Here is a 16,526-nt window from a genome sequence, read left to right as displayed (position 1 = left end):
TAACTAAATGAGACTAAACGATTGGGCTCATGGATCAAAAGATTTACGAATTTTTTTTTTTTTCAATTTAAGGTGTGGCTTGGACATTCCACAGGAAAAATAAAAACAACACATTTAAATGATAAAACATTTTTAACATTTTAATATGGCAGGAAGGACTTGGGCTCTATCGAGGAGCCCAAGTCCTTCCTGCCATATTAGGAGATGATTTTAAAAGTTTGTCTAACATGAAGCATGGCCTACGTTAGCTGGATTTTAGGTATAGTCTCTCACACCGTGAACTTAGTAGGTGTCTGCGCATGACAGTGTGGAAGGAATCTGACACATTGGCACTGCCCATTATGGAAACTAGAAGCACAGAGGGAGGAGAGCTCTCAAAGGAAGAGCAATCTTTGCTGTTGAATAGTGAGGAGCTCTCAGTCTCTTCCCACTCGGTCTGGCTTGCTTACTTCACGGAATAAAAAGCATGACTGCTTTTCTCATTCTTTTGTGTTTTTTCACCAGCAATCAACATCTCTGCCATTGCCCTTCTGAATGCCATGCTCGGATGGAGGATGAAAGTCTTTGTCTTTATTGTACTGAAAAAAACAAAAACAAAACCTTAAAGTTAGAAGTGGGAAAAAGCTGCAAACAACAACGGAACCAAAACAAAAAAAGCAGAGAAATGCTTGACAGAATGCACTCTGACAAATCTTTTTTTTTTTCTTTTTTCTTTTTTGTCTCTAGCATTTTGCTATTCCTTTACAAGTCGATTTTAGGAAAGTTGTGTGTTAAAAAGGCTGTACGTTATCAGGTACATGATACATAATTGGTACTCGGTAAATATTTGTTGAATTAATTAATGAATCCTAGCTTCAGCAGCACCTGCCAGATGTGAAGATTCAGCATCATTGTTAAAAGGTCTCCAACTCTGTCACCTGGCTTCTGTCACACTACACTTTGCTGATTCTCATTTTTCCTCTCTACCCAGTCTCCTTCATTGACATTCTCTCCCTCTGTTCACTCAAAGAGGCTGTATCCCCCAGAGGACTGAACTTAGCTTCCTTTCTTCTTAACTGCTCACATTCCACATGAACATGCTAATGAAGTTTAATCTGGCCTTAACCATAGCCTCTGTGGTAACAATCCCCATGTCTCTATTGCCAGCCAGGACTGTCCCCTGAGCTTCAACTCCAGAACATTCCCTACTTCCGCCATTCCCTCTCTCCTCTCTCCTGCTGTCCTTCCCCAGGTCCTCATCAGGAATAGTGCAATGTCTCATATCCTCTACTTCCAGTCTTGCCTTTCTCAAATCCATGCCTCCCAGGCTGATAAACCTACTAATTACTCACCTTAGGACTTTCTGTCCTCCACCCCCCACCACCACCTATAGGATGAGGCTTCACCTCTTCAGGATGGAGTACAAGCATCTCCAGGATTGGTCTCTGCCAACTCTTCTACCCTCATCTCTCCACTCTCTATCTTGTTTCTTATTTACTAGAAACTCAAGCTGCTCCTTGTCACCCACACACTGCATGCTGTTCCTTGCCACCTTCGCCTTCCTTGTTCCCTTCCCTCTGACATACTGCCTTTCAAAGACTCGGTTTTACTAGCCCCTCCCCCAGGAAACTCTACCTGACTTCCTCACTACCCCTTATATACTAGGTCAGGTCCCCCTTAGCCATGCTACCCCGATCGACACATTTTGCTATCACTCAGTTTATAACACTGCATTAAAATAATCCATGAACAATTCTTCCTCCTCCAACAGAATCTGTTCTAAAAGAAGAATAAGACCAGATTTTATTTAGCTTTGGGTACTCAGCCCATAAAGTGGTATCTGATACAGAGGCTGAAAACCTGAATAAGTATTTGTTAAGTAAAACTGAACTGATGGTTGCACCTGTGTGAATTCATTAGCCTCTCAACAATCGCTGAGTGCATAACTACTCACACCATAATCCATTATCCATTTCCTAAATTCCCCTGAGGAGGAAGAAGCTTGCCCACTTAATGTTATTTAGAGGCACAACTGCTTCATTGATATTGCCAAACTGGGTCTCAAGTAATGAGAAAAAAATTCCATTTTTTCTGAGGCTGAGGTTTACAAATGGTGCTAGAATCCTAGCCACTTGGCCTTCCACATTTAGGGTCACACCACCTATTGTTATGAATGTGTTGACTAATTAAACATACGCTGAATGATAGTGTCACAGGCCAGAAGAACAAGTCTGCCACAGGTAGGTTTCCCATTAACCCCACCGGAGTTTCCATTTCTCTGTCTTTACACTGTGTGCAAAAATAAATTGCGGATTTTGTCAATGCAAGCACATTCTCAAACAACTAGAAACTACTCCAAACACCAACAGCCATGTGAGAGGGAAAAAGATGAAATGTAGTCTGTGGGAAGTAAATTCTTGATTATCTTGGAGGTAAAGGGTATATGCTTTGCTGCACTCTCAAGAGCTACAGATAAGAAGGCACAGCGGTGTTTTACTCCTGCGTCAAAGGCAGAGCTGGCAATTTATGGTGCAGAATAAACAGATGGAGAAAAAGAGGAAGGTGGTATCTCTGCTTTTTAACTATACTCCTCATGGGGCATCATGAGGAGAGGAAATAATAAGTATACCAACGGAGCGGGTTGTTTTCTTGCCTCTTGGAAAGCTTTATAGGCCAGTTGTTTACTGCAAACTTTTGGTGAAAGGCTAGTTTAAGTATATCAAAGCTTTATGGCCTGAGTGGGAGCCATCACAGGCGGAAGCTGACCTGACTGTTACTTAGAAGGAGGCCATAGGCTACTATTCAAGAAATAATAACGTTGCCATTGTGAAGAGTGGCTGGGATTGTCCTAAGAGATCATTTTGAGTCATCAAGGCACTAGCTTTCTGTGGCCGCAATATTCAGGGACATTATGTGTGGTGATCCCATTGAAAGAAAGAGAAGAGGAAAAGAATCTCTACTCTGGGAATTGGTGAGGGACCATATGTTTATGGGGTTTGAAACGAGTCATGGTTTGAATCCATGGTTCACTTTGAGGGCACTCAAATGGATATGAAATAAACAGAGGACTTGTGTGCATGCATATGGGCCTAGCCAGTGGCCATGGACAACAGGGGGATGGGGGTGTATGTGGGGAGGGGTTTTGGATGGGAATGGGGGGATGAGGACAATTATGTGATACCATAATCAATAAAATTATAAACAAATAAATAAATAAACAAATAAAAAAAACTCGCTCAAACAGCTGGATCTATACTTGAAGAGTTGCTGGCATTTGGCTATTTGTTGAACTGTTCTGAATACTAATGGTGGTGAAAGCCGTGAGGTCCAAGTTTTCTTAATCCCTTCTTCAAAACAGTACTCATGGCCAATCCTTCATTTCGATTCCCCTGGTCACCCAGCCTTGTTGACTTAGAGAAGACTAATCATGGCACCCATTCCCCTGACCAGCCAGATACATGCTCAAACTTTTTACTAAAAAAGAATCATCAAAATGTGGAGACTTCTGAACAAGTGGGTTTACTGTAAAGCTACAGAGGTTTAAACTTCAGAGCCCTTTACTGGGACAGCCTCCTGGGAGTGAAGGGCATGCTGGGAATTGTAGTGTCTTGGAGAGGGAATGAAGCCAGGTTACAATCATGAGCATTCCTATGCATTTCTGGCAAATTGCTTAGAGAGTTCAGAGAACAGAGACCTCTTCGAGGCTCTAATAATTTGGTGAGATTTTGTTTCTCATTCTAAATAATTATATTATTTATATATGTAATGTTATATTCATATTTCTTTACTCTTTTCCTTAAAGAACGCCTCTCAAATTATGTGAATGGGAGGGTACTGTTCCAGAGCAGAGATATATGTATACAGCAATTCCTTATTTAACATCTTCAATAGGTTCTGAGCCCTTAAGAGAAACAATGTATAACAAAACCAGTTTTACTGTAGGCTAATGAATATTAATAAGAGTTAAATTCCTAGGCATCTCACCAATGTTGTTATAACAAAATGAAGCTGAAAGAAACAATGCTCTTCCAGGACCTGCTGTAGCACTCTTTGAAATCTCCTCCAGAATATGCCCCATGGCCACTTATACTCCTCATAACCCTCCTAATCACACGCACCCTGGATTCCATCCTCCTCACCTCCTCACCACTCCTTCCATGTCCTGTGCCCATCTTACCAACCTTGTTACTCACCCTTTCTGCCTTGGAATGCCCATTTGGATCAGCCAAAAACCAATCCTTGAGGCCCTGCTAACAACCCCCCTCTTCCATGTGGTCCACCCAAGTAAGTTAGCCAGAAATGTCTTACTCTGACTGTCTCTCCATGCTCCTCTCATATTTATTTGATGAAACTGAATTTAGTTCATATGACCAAGAGGTAGCAGAATGAGAATTCAGCCCCACACTTGTTAACTACTATATTACATGACATTTCCAGGGTCAGCTATTGGTCTACCTTTGTTTAATCTTGCACCTCAGTGTTAACTGAGTTGATTACTGTTGCTTTACAGAATGTGATCATATCTTATAGGCTTGTACCCCCGTACTCTTCTTTTCCTACATTTTGATAGCCATTTTCACTTGTTTATTCTTCCAGAGAAATAGTAGAATAATTTGGCAAGTTCCAAAAATTCTTTTGGGAAAAAAAACTTATTGTATTAGGATACTCATCACAATATACCTTGCATGAATAAACTGAATATATATCAATGTGACCTCATGAACTTTGGGAGGTCAAGACTTTTATTTTTACACTACAGCTTCTATCACATAATGGGCACTCAACAAACACCTGAATTGAATTGAACAGATGCACTAATTAAGTGGATGTTGATTGATCTCAGGGGAAGGAGTTCTGTTTTCACAGACATTTCCTGAGCTGGGAAACCTAGAGGAAATTGGTTCCATTTCTCAGATTTTCCTCTTTTAGCCAAAGAAGCACACAGTGGGGAGACAGGCACAGCAGCCTAGTACTCCTGAGCATGGGAACTGAAGTCCTGTTCAAACGAGTCCCTTTCCCTTAGATCCCAGTCAACAGCTGTGGCTCATTATGCTCCCTGCCAAGTCCCTGCAGGAACTGTCTGTTGGTTTGCAATATCCCCCTGGCAATCAATATCTCACTTATTTACAACTTTTCCTAAACAAACCTTGCTGGAGGGCATGTGAAGAAAGGCATAACCAAGGAACCTAAGGGGTAGACAGGTAAAGCAAATGTTTAGGGAGCACAAACCATCTGAATAAATAAATAGCAGGACTAACCATGATTCCTAGTAGTTAATCTGCTTCTACTCAAGTTACGTGAGAGGAAAATAATAAAGATTCTAAACGGCACACAGACCTAGATTACTCAGTTCAAATTCAAGGCACATCAGTTGGGGTACTTAGGGTGATTTGTTAACCATCTTGATAGTGCTTGTTTGGAAAAAAAAGAAACTGTTCTTCGGGCAGCTTTGTGGTCCACAGTTATATGTCAGGGTTTGGCTTGTATTGTATGGACCTGTTATAAGGATGCTGTTTGTACTAGAATACTTCCTTTCTGGGGTTGGAAATTGAGATGGTTTATTTCTTTTGCGAGCTCAGGTCGCCAACACAAGGGAGGCATGTTTCTTTCCTACCCAGCGTCAGGTACCCCACTTATGATTCAGAGAGAGTAGCTCAGAGAGGCAGGGGAGTAGCTCAAATTCACAGGCAGAAAGAAAGAGGATTCATTTTGGGCTCGACCTCTGCCTGGCCTAGGAAGATTGAGTTTGCTATCAGTGTCGGAACAAGCTCCAGGGGTTAGTCGTCTCTTCCATTTGAGGCTGCCCTTTCTCACAGGGTAAAGAATTTATTAGTGAGAAATTTCAATTTCAGACCTTCAAATTCTCATGCGTGGCCTCAAGTTCTGTCCATACTATGTATTTGTAATATACTTTCACTGTTTGAACTTTTTTTTTTATCTTGTGATCATGTTCATGTTTGTTTACAAAGGGGTTTTCTTTTAAAACAAAGGAATTATTACTTCACTTGAGCAGTTTTATCCAGTGTCCTAAGGATTCCTAACAGGCTGGTGGGAGATCATAGCCAACTTAGCGGAGAATCACAGCAGCAACTGGCAATGCTGCGTGCTGGTCAGCAGGCAGGGTCTGATTGCACTACAACTGCCATTCCATTTACATGCAGGGGCCTGACTTCCTTTAATAAATGAGATGATTTACAATTATGACATTGACTATGAATTTTTTTTTTGTCATTTGGGCTACCAAGCAACCAACTTCCTTTAATCTTTAATATAACATTTACTAAGCATCAAGGCACATTACACAGGACTGATAGTTCTGGCCCCACTGGCCCTGCTTGTACTCGCTATTGGTGCAGAGCGATTGGGGCCAGTGCCAGCAACTGGGATGAGCAGAGCTGGCTGCAGCCCCCTAATTCCCCCCAGGAGTAGGGGGAGGTGGAGAAGCCCTGAGGGGCACTCGGAGCCTGCTGCCTTCACTCGCACCCACTGACGGAAGCCCGGGCAATCGGGGCCAGCACCAGAAGCTGGCAATGGGTACAAGCGGGACGGCGCTGGCAGCAGGTGTGAGCGCCTGGTGGGACTGTGGCACACTGGAGTAAAGCATTTTCAGTAACTACCAGAGGCCCACCTGAATGACAGCGACCGGTGCCCCGCCTTGGTCTGGCACCCCAGCACACCTGCTCCACCATCCCACTGTGGCCAACACCCACCATGTTCCACACAAGCCCCCTGGTGGTCAGCACATGTCATATGGACTGGTTGTTAGGTTGCTCAGTTGTTCTGCCATTTTGTCTATTTGCATAATAGGGTTTTATATTTAGATTATACCACATGTGAGCTCTGTGTCTGCTTCTTTGACTTGGAATAATGTTTTCAAAGCTCACCCATGTTGTAGCATGAATCAGCAATCTATTTCTTTTATGAATAAACTAGAGGCCTGGTGCACAGATTCATGCACTGGTGGGGTCCCTCGGCCTGGCCTGCAGAAGGTCAGGTCGAAACTGGTTCTCCGACATCTCCTGAGGGTTCCCAATTGTATGAGGGTGCAGGCCAGGCTGAGGGGATCCACTGGTGCACAATCAGGGCTGGGGAGGGACCGCAGGAGGGCTCCAGGGAAAGTCTGGCCCAACTCATCCAGTCCCAATCAGCCAGACCCCAGCAGCAAGCTAACCTACCAGTTGGAGCATCTGCCCCCTGGTGGTCAGTGTGCATCATAGTCACTGGTCAAATGGTCAAGTGGTCAGAGGGTCACTTAGCATACTAGGCTTTTATAGAGAGAGACAGATGATATTCCATTATATGGATTTACCACATTTTGTTTATCCATTCATCAGTAGATGGCCTTTGATGTTCTTAACATCTTTTGATGATTATAAACAGTGCTGCCATAAGTATTTATGTACAAGTTTTCGTTTGAATATCTGCTTTCTTTTTTTATTGTAGATATAGATCCAGAGGAGGAATTACTCATCTACTCTATCTAATTTTTCTTCATGCTTACACTATTGGCATATCTGACAAAACCTCTTAGAGAATATCTATTTTTTAAACTCTATATTTATTTTTTTAAGAAACTTCCAAACTGTTTTCCACAGTGACTACACCATTTTACATTCCCACTGTCAAAATAAAAGTATTCAGATTTTTCTACAGACTTGTCAATATTTGTATTTTCCATATTTTTTTAATTGTAGCCATTCTAGTGAGTGTGAAGTTGTATCTCATTATGGTTTTGATTTGCATTTTCCTAATGTTAATGATGTGGAGTGTCTTTTAATGTGCTTGTTGGACATTTGTATATCATCTTTGTAGAAATGTCTGTTCAACTCCTTTGCCCACTTTTAATTGGGTTTTGTCTTTTTGATGTGAAGTTATAAGAAGTTCTAATATTCCAGATACTAGACCCTAATCAGATATACTAGAGGCCCAGTGCATGAAAATCATTCATTTGGTGGGGAGGGTTGTCCCTCAGCCCGGCCTGTCCCCTATCACAGTCTGGGAGCCCTGTAATCAATCACCTTAAGTAGGTAGGCCTTGCCCACCCAGCTGGGCCTCTGTAATGGATTGCCCCCGCAGAGGGAGTCCCCACCACCCACTGCAGTGCCATTGCAGGGTAGCTTGAGCCTTCCTTTATGGGATGATCATGGAGCCCCCGATTGATTGCCCCCCTAGCCAGTGGCCTGGGCCTCCCTCTGCAGGGCAATCATGGGGCGACGGCCAGGCCCCTGACGAATCACATCACACCCACCTTGGCTGGCCTGGCGCAAGTGGGTGTCCTAGCATGGTTATCCAGAGGTCATCAGGATGGTCGTTCTAGTGTTTGGTCATTCAATAGATTTGCATATTATGCTTTTATTATAATAGATGATTTGCAAGTATTTTCTTCTATTCTATAGGTTGTATTTTCAATTTTTTGGTGGTATCCTCTGATTCACAAAAGTTTTTAATTTTTATGGAGTCTACTTTACTTTTTCTTTGTGCTTGTGCTTTTGATATATATGAAAAAGCTTCCTGGAAAAGATCTATTTTTTAAAATTTGACTCACAAACTAATTGAAAAGAGAAAAACAAATTTATTAATAAAGACACAGAAAGATTAAAGGGGTCTTTTGTAATCTTCTCTACTCATCTTTGATAAAGAATTTACTAAAATTAATTTCCAATTTATATTTTCCCAAATATGGATTTGTTATTATCTTTATGGTTATGTGTAGAATCAGACAAGTATGAGAAATATGCAAATTTCAATAAGATGTCATTAAAATATCCACGTGTTGTGACCCAGAGAGGTAGGAAAAACATGAAAAGGATCCAGAATTTAATCAGGAAATTTAGAAAATAAAGAGCAAAGTGTTGGCAGTTAGTGATATTCTGCTTGAGATGGATATAGACTGGCACTGAACCAAATCAGCCAAAGCAATTAGACAAAAATATATCTTGAACCTCGGAGATAGGGGTTGCAAAACAAACCTCATCATAGTAGTTAATATGAAACTAAAAAGGGCTCCAGTTGTCTATATTTGAGATAGAAAGAATAACTCTAAAATGAAAAGCCTCAGATGAAAAAATAAAATAAAACACCACTATTCCCTTAGTTTTTGTCTTTCTAAATCTAGATGGGTTAATTTAATGACAAAGATGATAAATTATCAATACTTTTGTGTCAAATTAAAAAAAATAGATGTTTAATCATTGGGACAATATGTTTATTCAGTATTTAAAGATTCTGTAATGACTTGTAATTGGCAAATTAGCTAACCTGACAGATTAGCCTTGTGATTTCAATTTAAAATTTGTAATTAACTTGTGATTTCAAGTTGAAGGTGTTCAATTTCTTACCAAGTTTGTAAACAGAATTGGAATGTTTATGAGAAATAGATTTACCAGGTCTATAGGTTTAATAATTTATTAGGCTGAAATGACTTCTTTAAATTCTCAAGATAGTTTTGCTCATTAGAGACAGAAACTTATCTGGTCAAGTACCTAAAGTGCTTAAAAAGAAAACAAAATATATTACATTTATAGCTGCAGCTTAAAATGCCCAAGTTTATAAATGAGACTGGTTGCTTAAAGAGAAATTATTTTGCTAAATTGATCAAATACTTATCAATTCCTCCTCAAAGTTATGGTTGTTAATTATTTCTAAGTTTATATTTTTAACAACAATAACAGTAATATTTATAAATTGAACTTCAAGATTTAGGAAAAATTAGGAGATTTTAATTTTTAAAAATTCAATACTAATTTAAATTATAGGTAATCCTAGTAGTATATTATACTGGATTTTGAAGTTCTAAAATTTTATAAGTCATGAGAGACATTTCTAATATATAGTCTCTAGTAATAGGACAAATGCATATTATAAAATAACAGTTCATGATCTACTTTGTTTTGATTACACTATTTAGAGAGAGCCAGAATTTTCTGGATACCAAACCATACTTATGGTAAGATGACGATGGTTCTAGTCCCAAGTTACATTTGGTGTGAATCATGGGACTTTAGTGTTTTTTAGTGATCAAAAAATTCAAACAGGAAAAGAGAGAAATGGTGAAAAATTTTAGGCAGGCAACATATTCAAAGTACCCCTATCCACAAAGTCATCTAACAAATTTGAGTGCTATGAAGTGCCCATTTTCATCACACCCATTCAAGTTGTTCAATCAAAGAGCAGTACTTATGGGATAAGAAAAATGAAATTAGTGAGCAAAGGTCAACCTGAGATAGTCTGGGTGTGGGCAATTCCACGTAAATTAGGTAAAAGCTTAACTTTTTTTTTTTTTAATAAGTGGAAAAGTCAGTCTGCTTCCAAGCAATTAAAAAAGAAAATAGAGCTTTAGAATAAGATATTGTTCTATGAGTCCTGGTAATGGAGAAATATAATTGCTGCAACTAATGTATGTCTCTGCAGTACTGGTGACCAGAGTAAATCTCCCAGGGAAGACAAGGTCTTGACATTCAGGATGGCTGAGCTCAACATCCTGTAAAACTGCTTGCACATGACTTTGTGGTTTTAAAATGAAAAAGCTTTGAGATTTGAAAGACCTCAAGGAGTGAATAACTGATATGATTTTCTAGTGGAAAATGAAGTGCCATCAGATGACTTAAAAGTATGACTTTGGAGTCTGATAGCTTGGGTTCAAATCTTAGCTCAGCTCCTTATTAAATGAATGACCTTGGACAAATCACATATCCTCTAGAAGTTCAGTTATTCACTAGAGCTGTAAGTAGGGAAGCTAATAACTATCTCTTAGGGTTGTAAAGTATCATAAAGAGCTTAGCAGCATGATCAACACATAAGAACCACTCAATAAGTTATACTGTTGTTTTCACTTCATTGTTAGATATAAGAAAGTTCGATAAAAAGACAGGAGTCCACCATTTACATGATTACAATTTTTTCTCTTTAGCCTCTGGCCGAGAAACATACATTACTGTTTTTACATTAAGTTTGTGTTTTTCATACTCCTTAAAGCAAGTTGTCTCTTTAAGAATTAAGAATGAAACACTGTCATCTGTTAAATATTTGAAGTCAGGACATGAATGCTGAGGGTTTTATTAAAACTTCTCTAGATATGAAATAACATTCTTCTCATGGTATGGTCATAAATTGAAAAACATGAGAAAAGCCAGCTTGCACTGCTGTGAACATCTAGTTATTGAAAACCAAAATTCAACTTTTAAAAACTTCATCCATATATGAAGTAATGACAAAATTATTAAAAATTGGTGATGTTTGGGAATTTAGGCATGACTTTACTTTTCTCCTAATTAGTCATTCAGTACTTCACTGTGATTTAAATTTAGCCCACACATTGAGATTGAGCAGTTCAAAGCATCAATGAAATGATCGTGGTCATACTTTGTGTATTGTTAGGTAAACTTGGGAACCTGGTGATGGTTATATGGATCTAAGATGTCTGAGGTTAGCCCAGCTGGCGTGGCTCAGTAGTTGAATGTCAACCTATGAACCAGGAGGTCACAGTTGGATTCCTGGCCAGGGAACATTCCTGGGTTGCTGGCTCAATCCCCAGTAGAGAGTGAGCCGGAGACAACCGATCAATGATTCTCTTTCATCATCGGTGTTTCTCTCTCTCCTTCTCCCTTCCTCTTTAAAATCAATTAAAATATATTTTAAAAAATAATTAAAAGTAAATAAGATGTCTGAGGCCACCTTAGGAAGACAAGGCTCCTCAAAAACCACCACAGGGCTTACATCCACCTACCTAAGTCTGGGAGAAGAGATCCCCTTGTAAGAAAACTGCTCTGCTCAATAAACTTTAATGATAAAGAGACTTGAAACTTTGTTTACTGGCAAATGGCATTTTTTTTAAAATGACATTTAAAACAATGTGTTCCCTATGGTTTCAGTAAGTATCAATTTTTACTAAAAATACCGGTACATGGAATTTCATTTTTTGATTAATTAAGGAGTATTTTAAGTAAAGGAAAGAAGATTTCTTTTTATAATCACAGTAAAGAAGGGATAAGGCTATCATGAATAAATAAGCTTTTTACAGATATGGACCAGCTGAATAAAAGCTGTGTCTTTCACTAAGAAGGAAAAAAAATTTAATTGGGAAAGTAAGCCCTCAAATACAGGGGACATTTAGATGGTAAGTATAACAAGAGAAGGTCATGGAACCTCTATGCCTGGAAGTCTTCCAAAGGACAGTTCGTACCTACCAGGGATGACTAGGTCCTTCTGGGTCAGGTGCCAACACAAAGCCCCAATTACTCTAAATATTCCATTTTTGGCAGATATACCCTTGGGGTTTCTATGACAGGAAACTGAAATTTACAGTTGAGGAGTGTATCTTTGTTTGCTAAGCACTAAAATATCTGCCCAAATTAAAATGACCCAAGATGTGGACTTTGATCTCAAAATGGTTAAATCGTAAAAATACTGTCATTGTCTTTAAAAGCTGCAAGAACTTATAATTTAACTAGTATAATTAGTGTGACAACATCTTTCACAGATTGCGTGGCATAACCTTCCATAAACCTAAGAGAAATACTTTATCACATCCAGCAACTGGGAGAGTCTTTCCATACATTCCTATTTACCCAGGCTAAAAAATAATAACTATTATTATTAAAACTAGCTAAGGCACGCTTAGGGCTCAAAAATTAGAATGCTTATAAGGTTTATTGCAATCTCCCAAATAACAGCTTGGAAACAAATCATGTTAAGTGCTCCATTTCCCTATTCTTGTCAAAAAAAATTACGTGGCCGTTCCCCTCTTATTAAATTCTGTACACATTTATTATAATGCAAAATAACATGAATGGTCAATAGCCATCACCTGTAGTTATCAGCATTCTTCAAAGCAGCTAGAAAGCAAGGCTATGAGATTGACCAATATGGTAAAGCTGGATTATGAAGGTAGGATTCATCAGATAAAATAAACAAAGGGAACTTTTTTTAATGCTATGAACACCCTTCCTCCACCTTCTTCAGTTCTTTTTCCTCATTAGTGTCACCAAAAAATTATTTGGGTATCAAACCCAAGTTTTAAACTGAATGTATGCTGCAAAATCCAATGAGCTTTCCTTGTCCTTTGGGTTATATTTGCAATAAGACTCAAGGAGTAGGGAAAACCTTTGAAATACTGAAACTAACATATGGCTACCAAGGCTGATTCTGAACTGTCCAGGAATGGCTCTCAAGAGGCTCCAAGCAGTGCAGCTGGGTAGACACTATAAAGGAAGGAAGATGATGCTGATGGTCTAATCGGGGAAACACACCATCCTAAGAAGAGAAGATGGAAGCAGCACTCATCCCGGAGTGCCTGGTTGGGGGAGAGTGGGCAGTCCCAGAGAATGAATGACTTTGAGTTCAGTTTGGTGACACTCATATTACCTTCAAAATAAAATAATTGTAACAAATATTTAATCACATGGAAGAGTCAAGCCACTGGAGGTGAGAAAGAAACACAAGAAGAAAAAGAGAATATTTTCCCACTTCCATGTGGAGACCACTGGAGCAAGACTGAAGAACAACTGGAACTAAGCCACACGAAAATAACAAAAGTTAATACCACAGCTATCGCCGGGCATCATGGCCTTTGCTGAGAGTGTCAGAGCAAAAATAGCAAGGTGAGACATATGGAGAGCAGCTGTTTAAAGGACTTGACAAAACAAAGGATACTTCTTTAATTGATAGGAAGAATTTGGGGGAACTAGGGTTCCAGTGACTTCATTGTTAGGTGCAGAGATTGTTGCTTTTCACTGTTATTGTGTGATCTCGTTATGGTTGCAGATAAAAAATCCCAAAGAAAGCAAGTACAAGTGGTATAATGCAGAACCAGAACACTCAAGGCTTGGTCCTAGTTCCACACTTTCTTGTAAGAGAGATGCTCTCTGTTCTCTGGATTTCTTCCAACATTCTTTATCTGCCCTTGGCCCGATTCCCCCCAGTGTCTCTGCTGCTAGTGTTCCAACATCCACCACTTGGTCAGTGTCTTGGCCAGATGGCTCAAACCCAACTGGCTCCAACAGAGTCCCAAGTGTTAAAAGAAACTCAAAGAAAACTACATTGGTGTGACTGTGGGCAATATATCCATTCCCTCTCTTGCTAGAAATATTTCATTGCCATCTCTCACCCATTCCTTTTTCTTTTACTCAATCAGCAAGTCCACCTCCTACACAAACATCAACTAGTAGAGAAGAGGTCAGTCTCCCTGTTTTTCAATCAGCCTTACAGATTAAAAGCCTCTCTGAGATCTTCCCTCACTTAATTTGGTGTAGGGTGTGAGGAAGGGAGAGTGTAGGTGCTCCAAGATTGTATTGTCCACTAAGCTGACTCCTCTTATTAGTCTCCTTGACTTCTTCTTCCTTTTTTTTTTTTTTTTTTTTTTTTTTTTGATTGACTTCAGAGAGGAAGGGAGAAAGATACATCAATCATGAGAGAATCATGGATCAGTTGCCTCATGCATGCCCCCTACTGAGGACTAAACCTGCTACCCGAGCATGGGCCCTCGACCATAATTGAACCCAGACCCTTCAGTCCAAAGGCTAACACTCTATCCACTGAGCCAAACCAGCTAGGGCTCCTTGACTTCTTTATATAAATTAATTGGATGGTAGTGGTCTAGTTTGCCCATCTCTTATTTAGGTCCTGCAGCATTTTGGGGGCTGTTTTAAGAACGGGAGGCCTATTGTTCTTTTTTGAGGGGAGGGGGACTTAGCTGCAAATCTGAGGCACAGGAATAGTTCCTGTTATATCCAGTAAACACCTTAGTAGACAAATATCAAATCAAATAGGGCAGCAAAAATGCTGCCACTGTCTATAGACAGTGAATCTTAGGAAGTTTAAGCAGTTTTCCCAAGATCACACAGCTAATAAAGGGTGAAAATGGAAATATAAATGTTTTCTCTTAAGCTGAACTTCGTGATTTGACATCTTACTTGACATACTGTCACTATTATTTCATATTTTCCATTTTTATAGTGAATATTTTAACTGATTTAATCAATATTCATGTGTTGATGTGCCTGAATATTTTATGTTGGTAAAAACTAAAATTCTTAGTTCTAGCATGCCAGTTAGGTATTATTTGGACATTGGCCTAAACATGTGACTATATTCCCTATATCTGAAACTATTTTTTTTAATTTATTCTTTGTGTTCTGTCTAAAATTGAGAATCTGTTCTCTAGTTATGCGAGAAGGGCTCAGATTCCATCAGTATGATAGTTCTTATGTAAATATTCAGAACTTGAAACTATCTTATATTGTATGTCTCTAATAAACAGCAAGCCAATTACAGACCCATTAGGTAATGGGGGAAAGTCACTAGTGAAACTAGATCTAACATGCCTGTCTTTCCAGGCAAACACCCTGTAGAAGAAAAAACAATCAGTCTGACCCAGCTTAACCCTAAAGAAATTGCAGTTCTATTTACTCATTGTATCATGTCCAACACAATCCATTATCCTAAATACTGGTGAATTTTAACATTCTGTCTAAGAATATCCCTCATCAGTTATACATAGATTTGATACATAGATTTTTATAAAGTGGCCAACTTTTCATTTTTTCCCAAAGTTTAAAAGACTGTTTTAGAGAGATTTTAGGTTCACAGCAAAATTGAGAATGTACAGAGATTTCCTATATACCTCTCACCCCTACACATGCATATCTTCCCCCATTATCAACATCACTCATCAGAGTGATACATTTACTGCAATTGATGAACCTGTATTGACACGTCATAATTACCCAAACTGAAGTTTACATATGGTTCATTCTTGGTGTTGTACATCCTATGGGTTTGAGCAATTCAGGGTGGGGCAAAAAGTAGGTTCATAATATAATCCTACATCATAATCTTACATAATAAAGAAGTGATATGCAAATTGACCATTACTCCAACATACAAGATAGCCGTCTCCATGTGGTCAAAGATGGCCGCCCCCATCTGGACACAAACTGGCCACCACAAGATGGCCAGCAGGGGAGGGCAGTTTGGGTGGACAAGGCCTTCAGGGGAGGGCAGTTAGGAGCAATTGGGCCACCAGGAGAGCAGTTAGATGTCAATCAGGCTGGCAGGGGAGTGGTTAGAGGGTGATCAGGCTGGAAGGCAGAAGGGTTAGGGGCAATCAGGCAGGCAAGCAGGTGAGCAATTGAGAGCTAGCAGACCTGGATCTCAGATTGGAGAGAGTGCAGGCTGGGCTGAGGGACACCCCCAATGCACAAATTTTGTGCACTGGGCCTCTAGTAATAATAAATAAGAATACAAGAATGAACTGTTTTGCATACTCACAACTGTAAGCCTAATTTTGCTGCACCCTGTGTATAATGATATGTATCCACTATTACAGTATCAGACAGATACTCCCTTAAAAATCTTCTGTAATCTACCTAATCATCCCTCTCCCAAGCCCAACCTCAGTCAACCACTGATCTTTTCACTGTCTCCATAGTATTGCATTTTCAGAATGTCATGCATTTGGGATCATACAGTGTTGGCTAGAATTAAAATGTGCTGCCTTCTCTTATATTTAGAGGTCTTGGATGTCTGTTTGGCTTCACCATGGATAGTAG

General features: G+C 39.5%; 1 protein-coding gene across 3 annotated transcripts in view; it reads right to left on the bottom strand.

Moving 5' to 3' along the window:
- Nucleotides 1-16,526, bottom strand: part of TTLL7 (tubulin tyrosine ligase like 7) — a 172,064-nt gene that overhangs the window by 395 nt on the left and 155,143 nt on the right. For all 3 annotated transcript variants that reach the window (XM_084873208.1, XM_084873209.1, XM_084873210.1), the window contains exon 21: nt 450-578. In XM_084873208.1, coding sequence (XP_084729334.1) covers nt 450-578 — 129 coding nt within the window. The remainder of the gene's footprint in view (nt 1-449; nt 579-16,526) is intronic.

The sequence above is a fragment of the Pipistrellus hanaki genome (genome assembly GCF_964339955.1).
Source record: "Pipistrellus hanaki genome assembly, chromosome: 2".
In the NCBI taxonomy this organism is placed as follows: Eukaryota; Metazoa; Chordata; class Mammalia; order Chiroptera; family Vespertilionidae; genus Pipistrellus; species Pipistrellus hanaki.
This window is presented reverse-complemented; position numbering and strand designations above follow the sequence as displayed.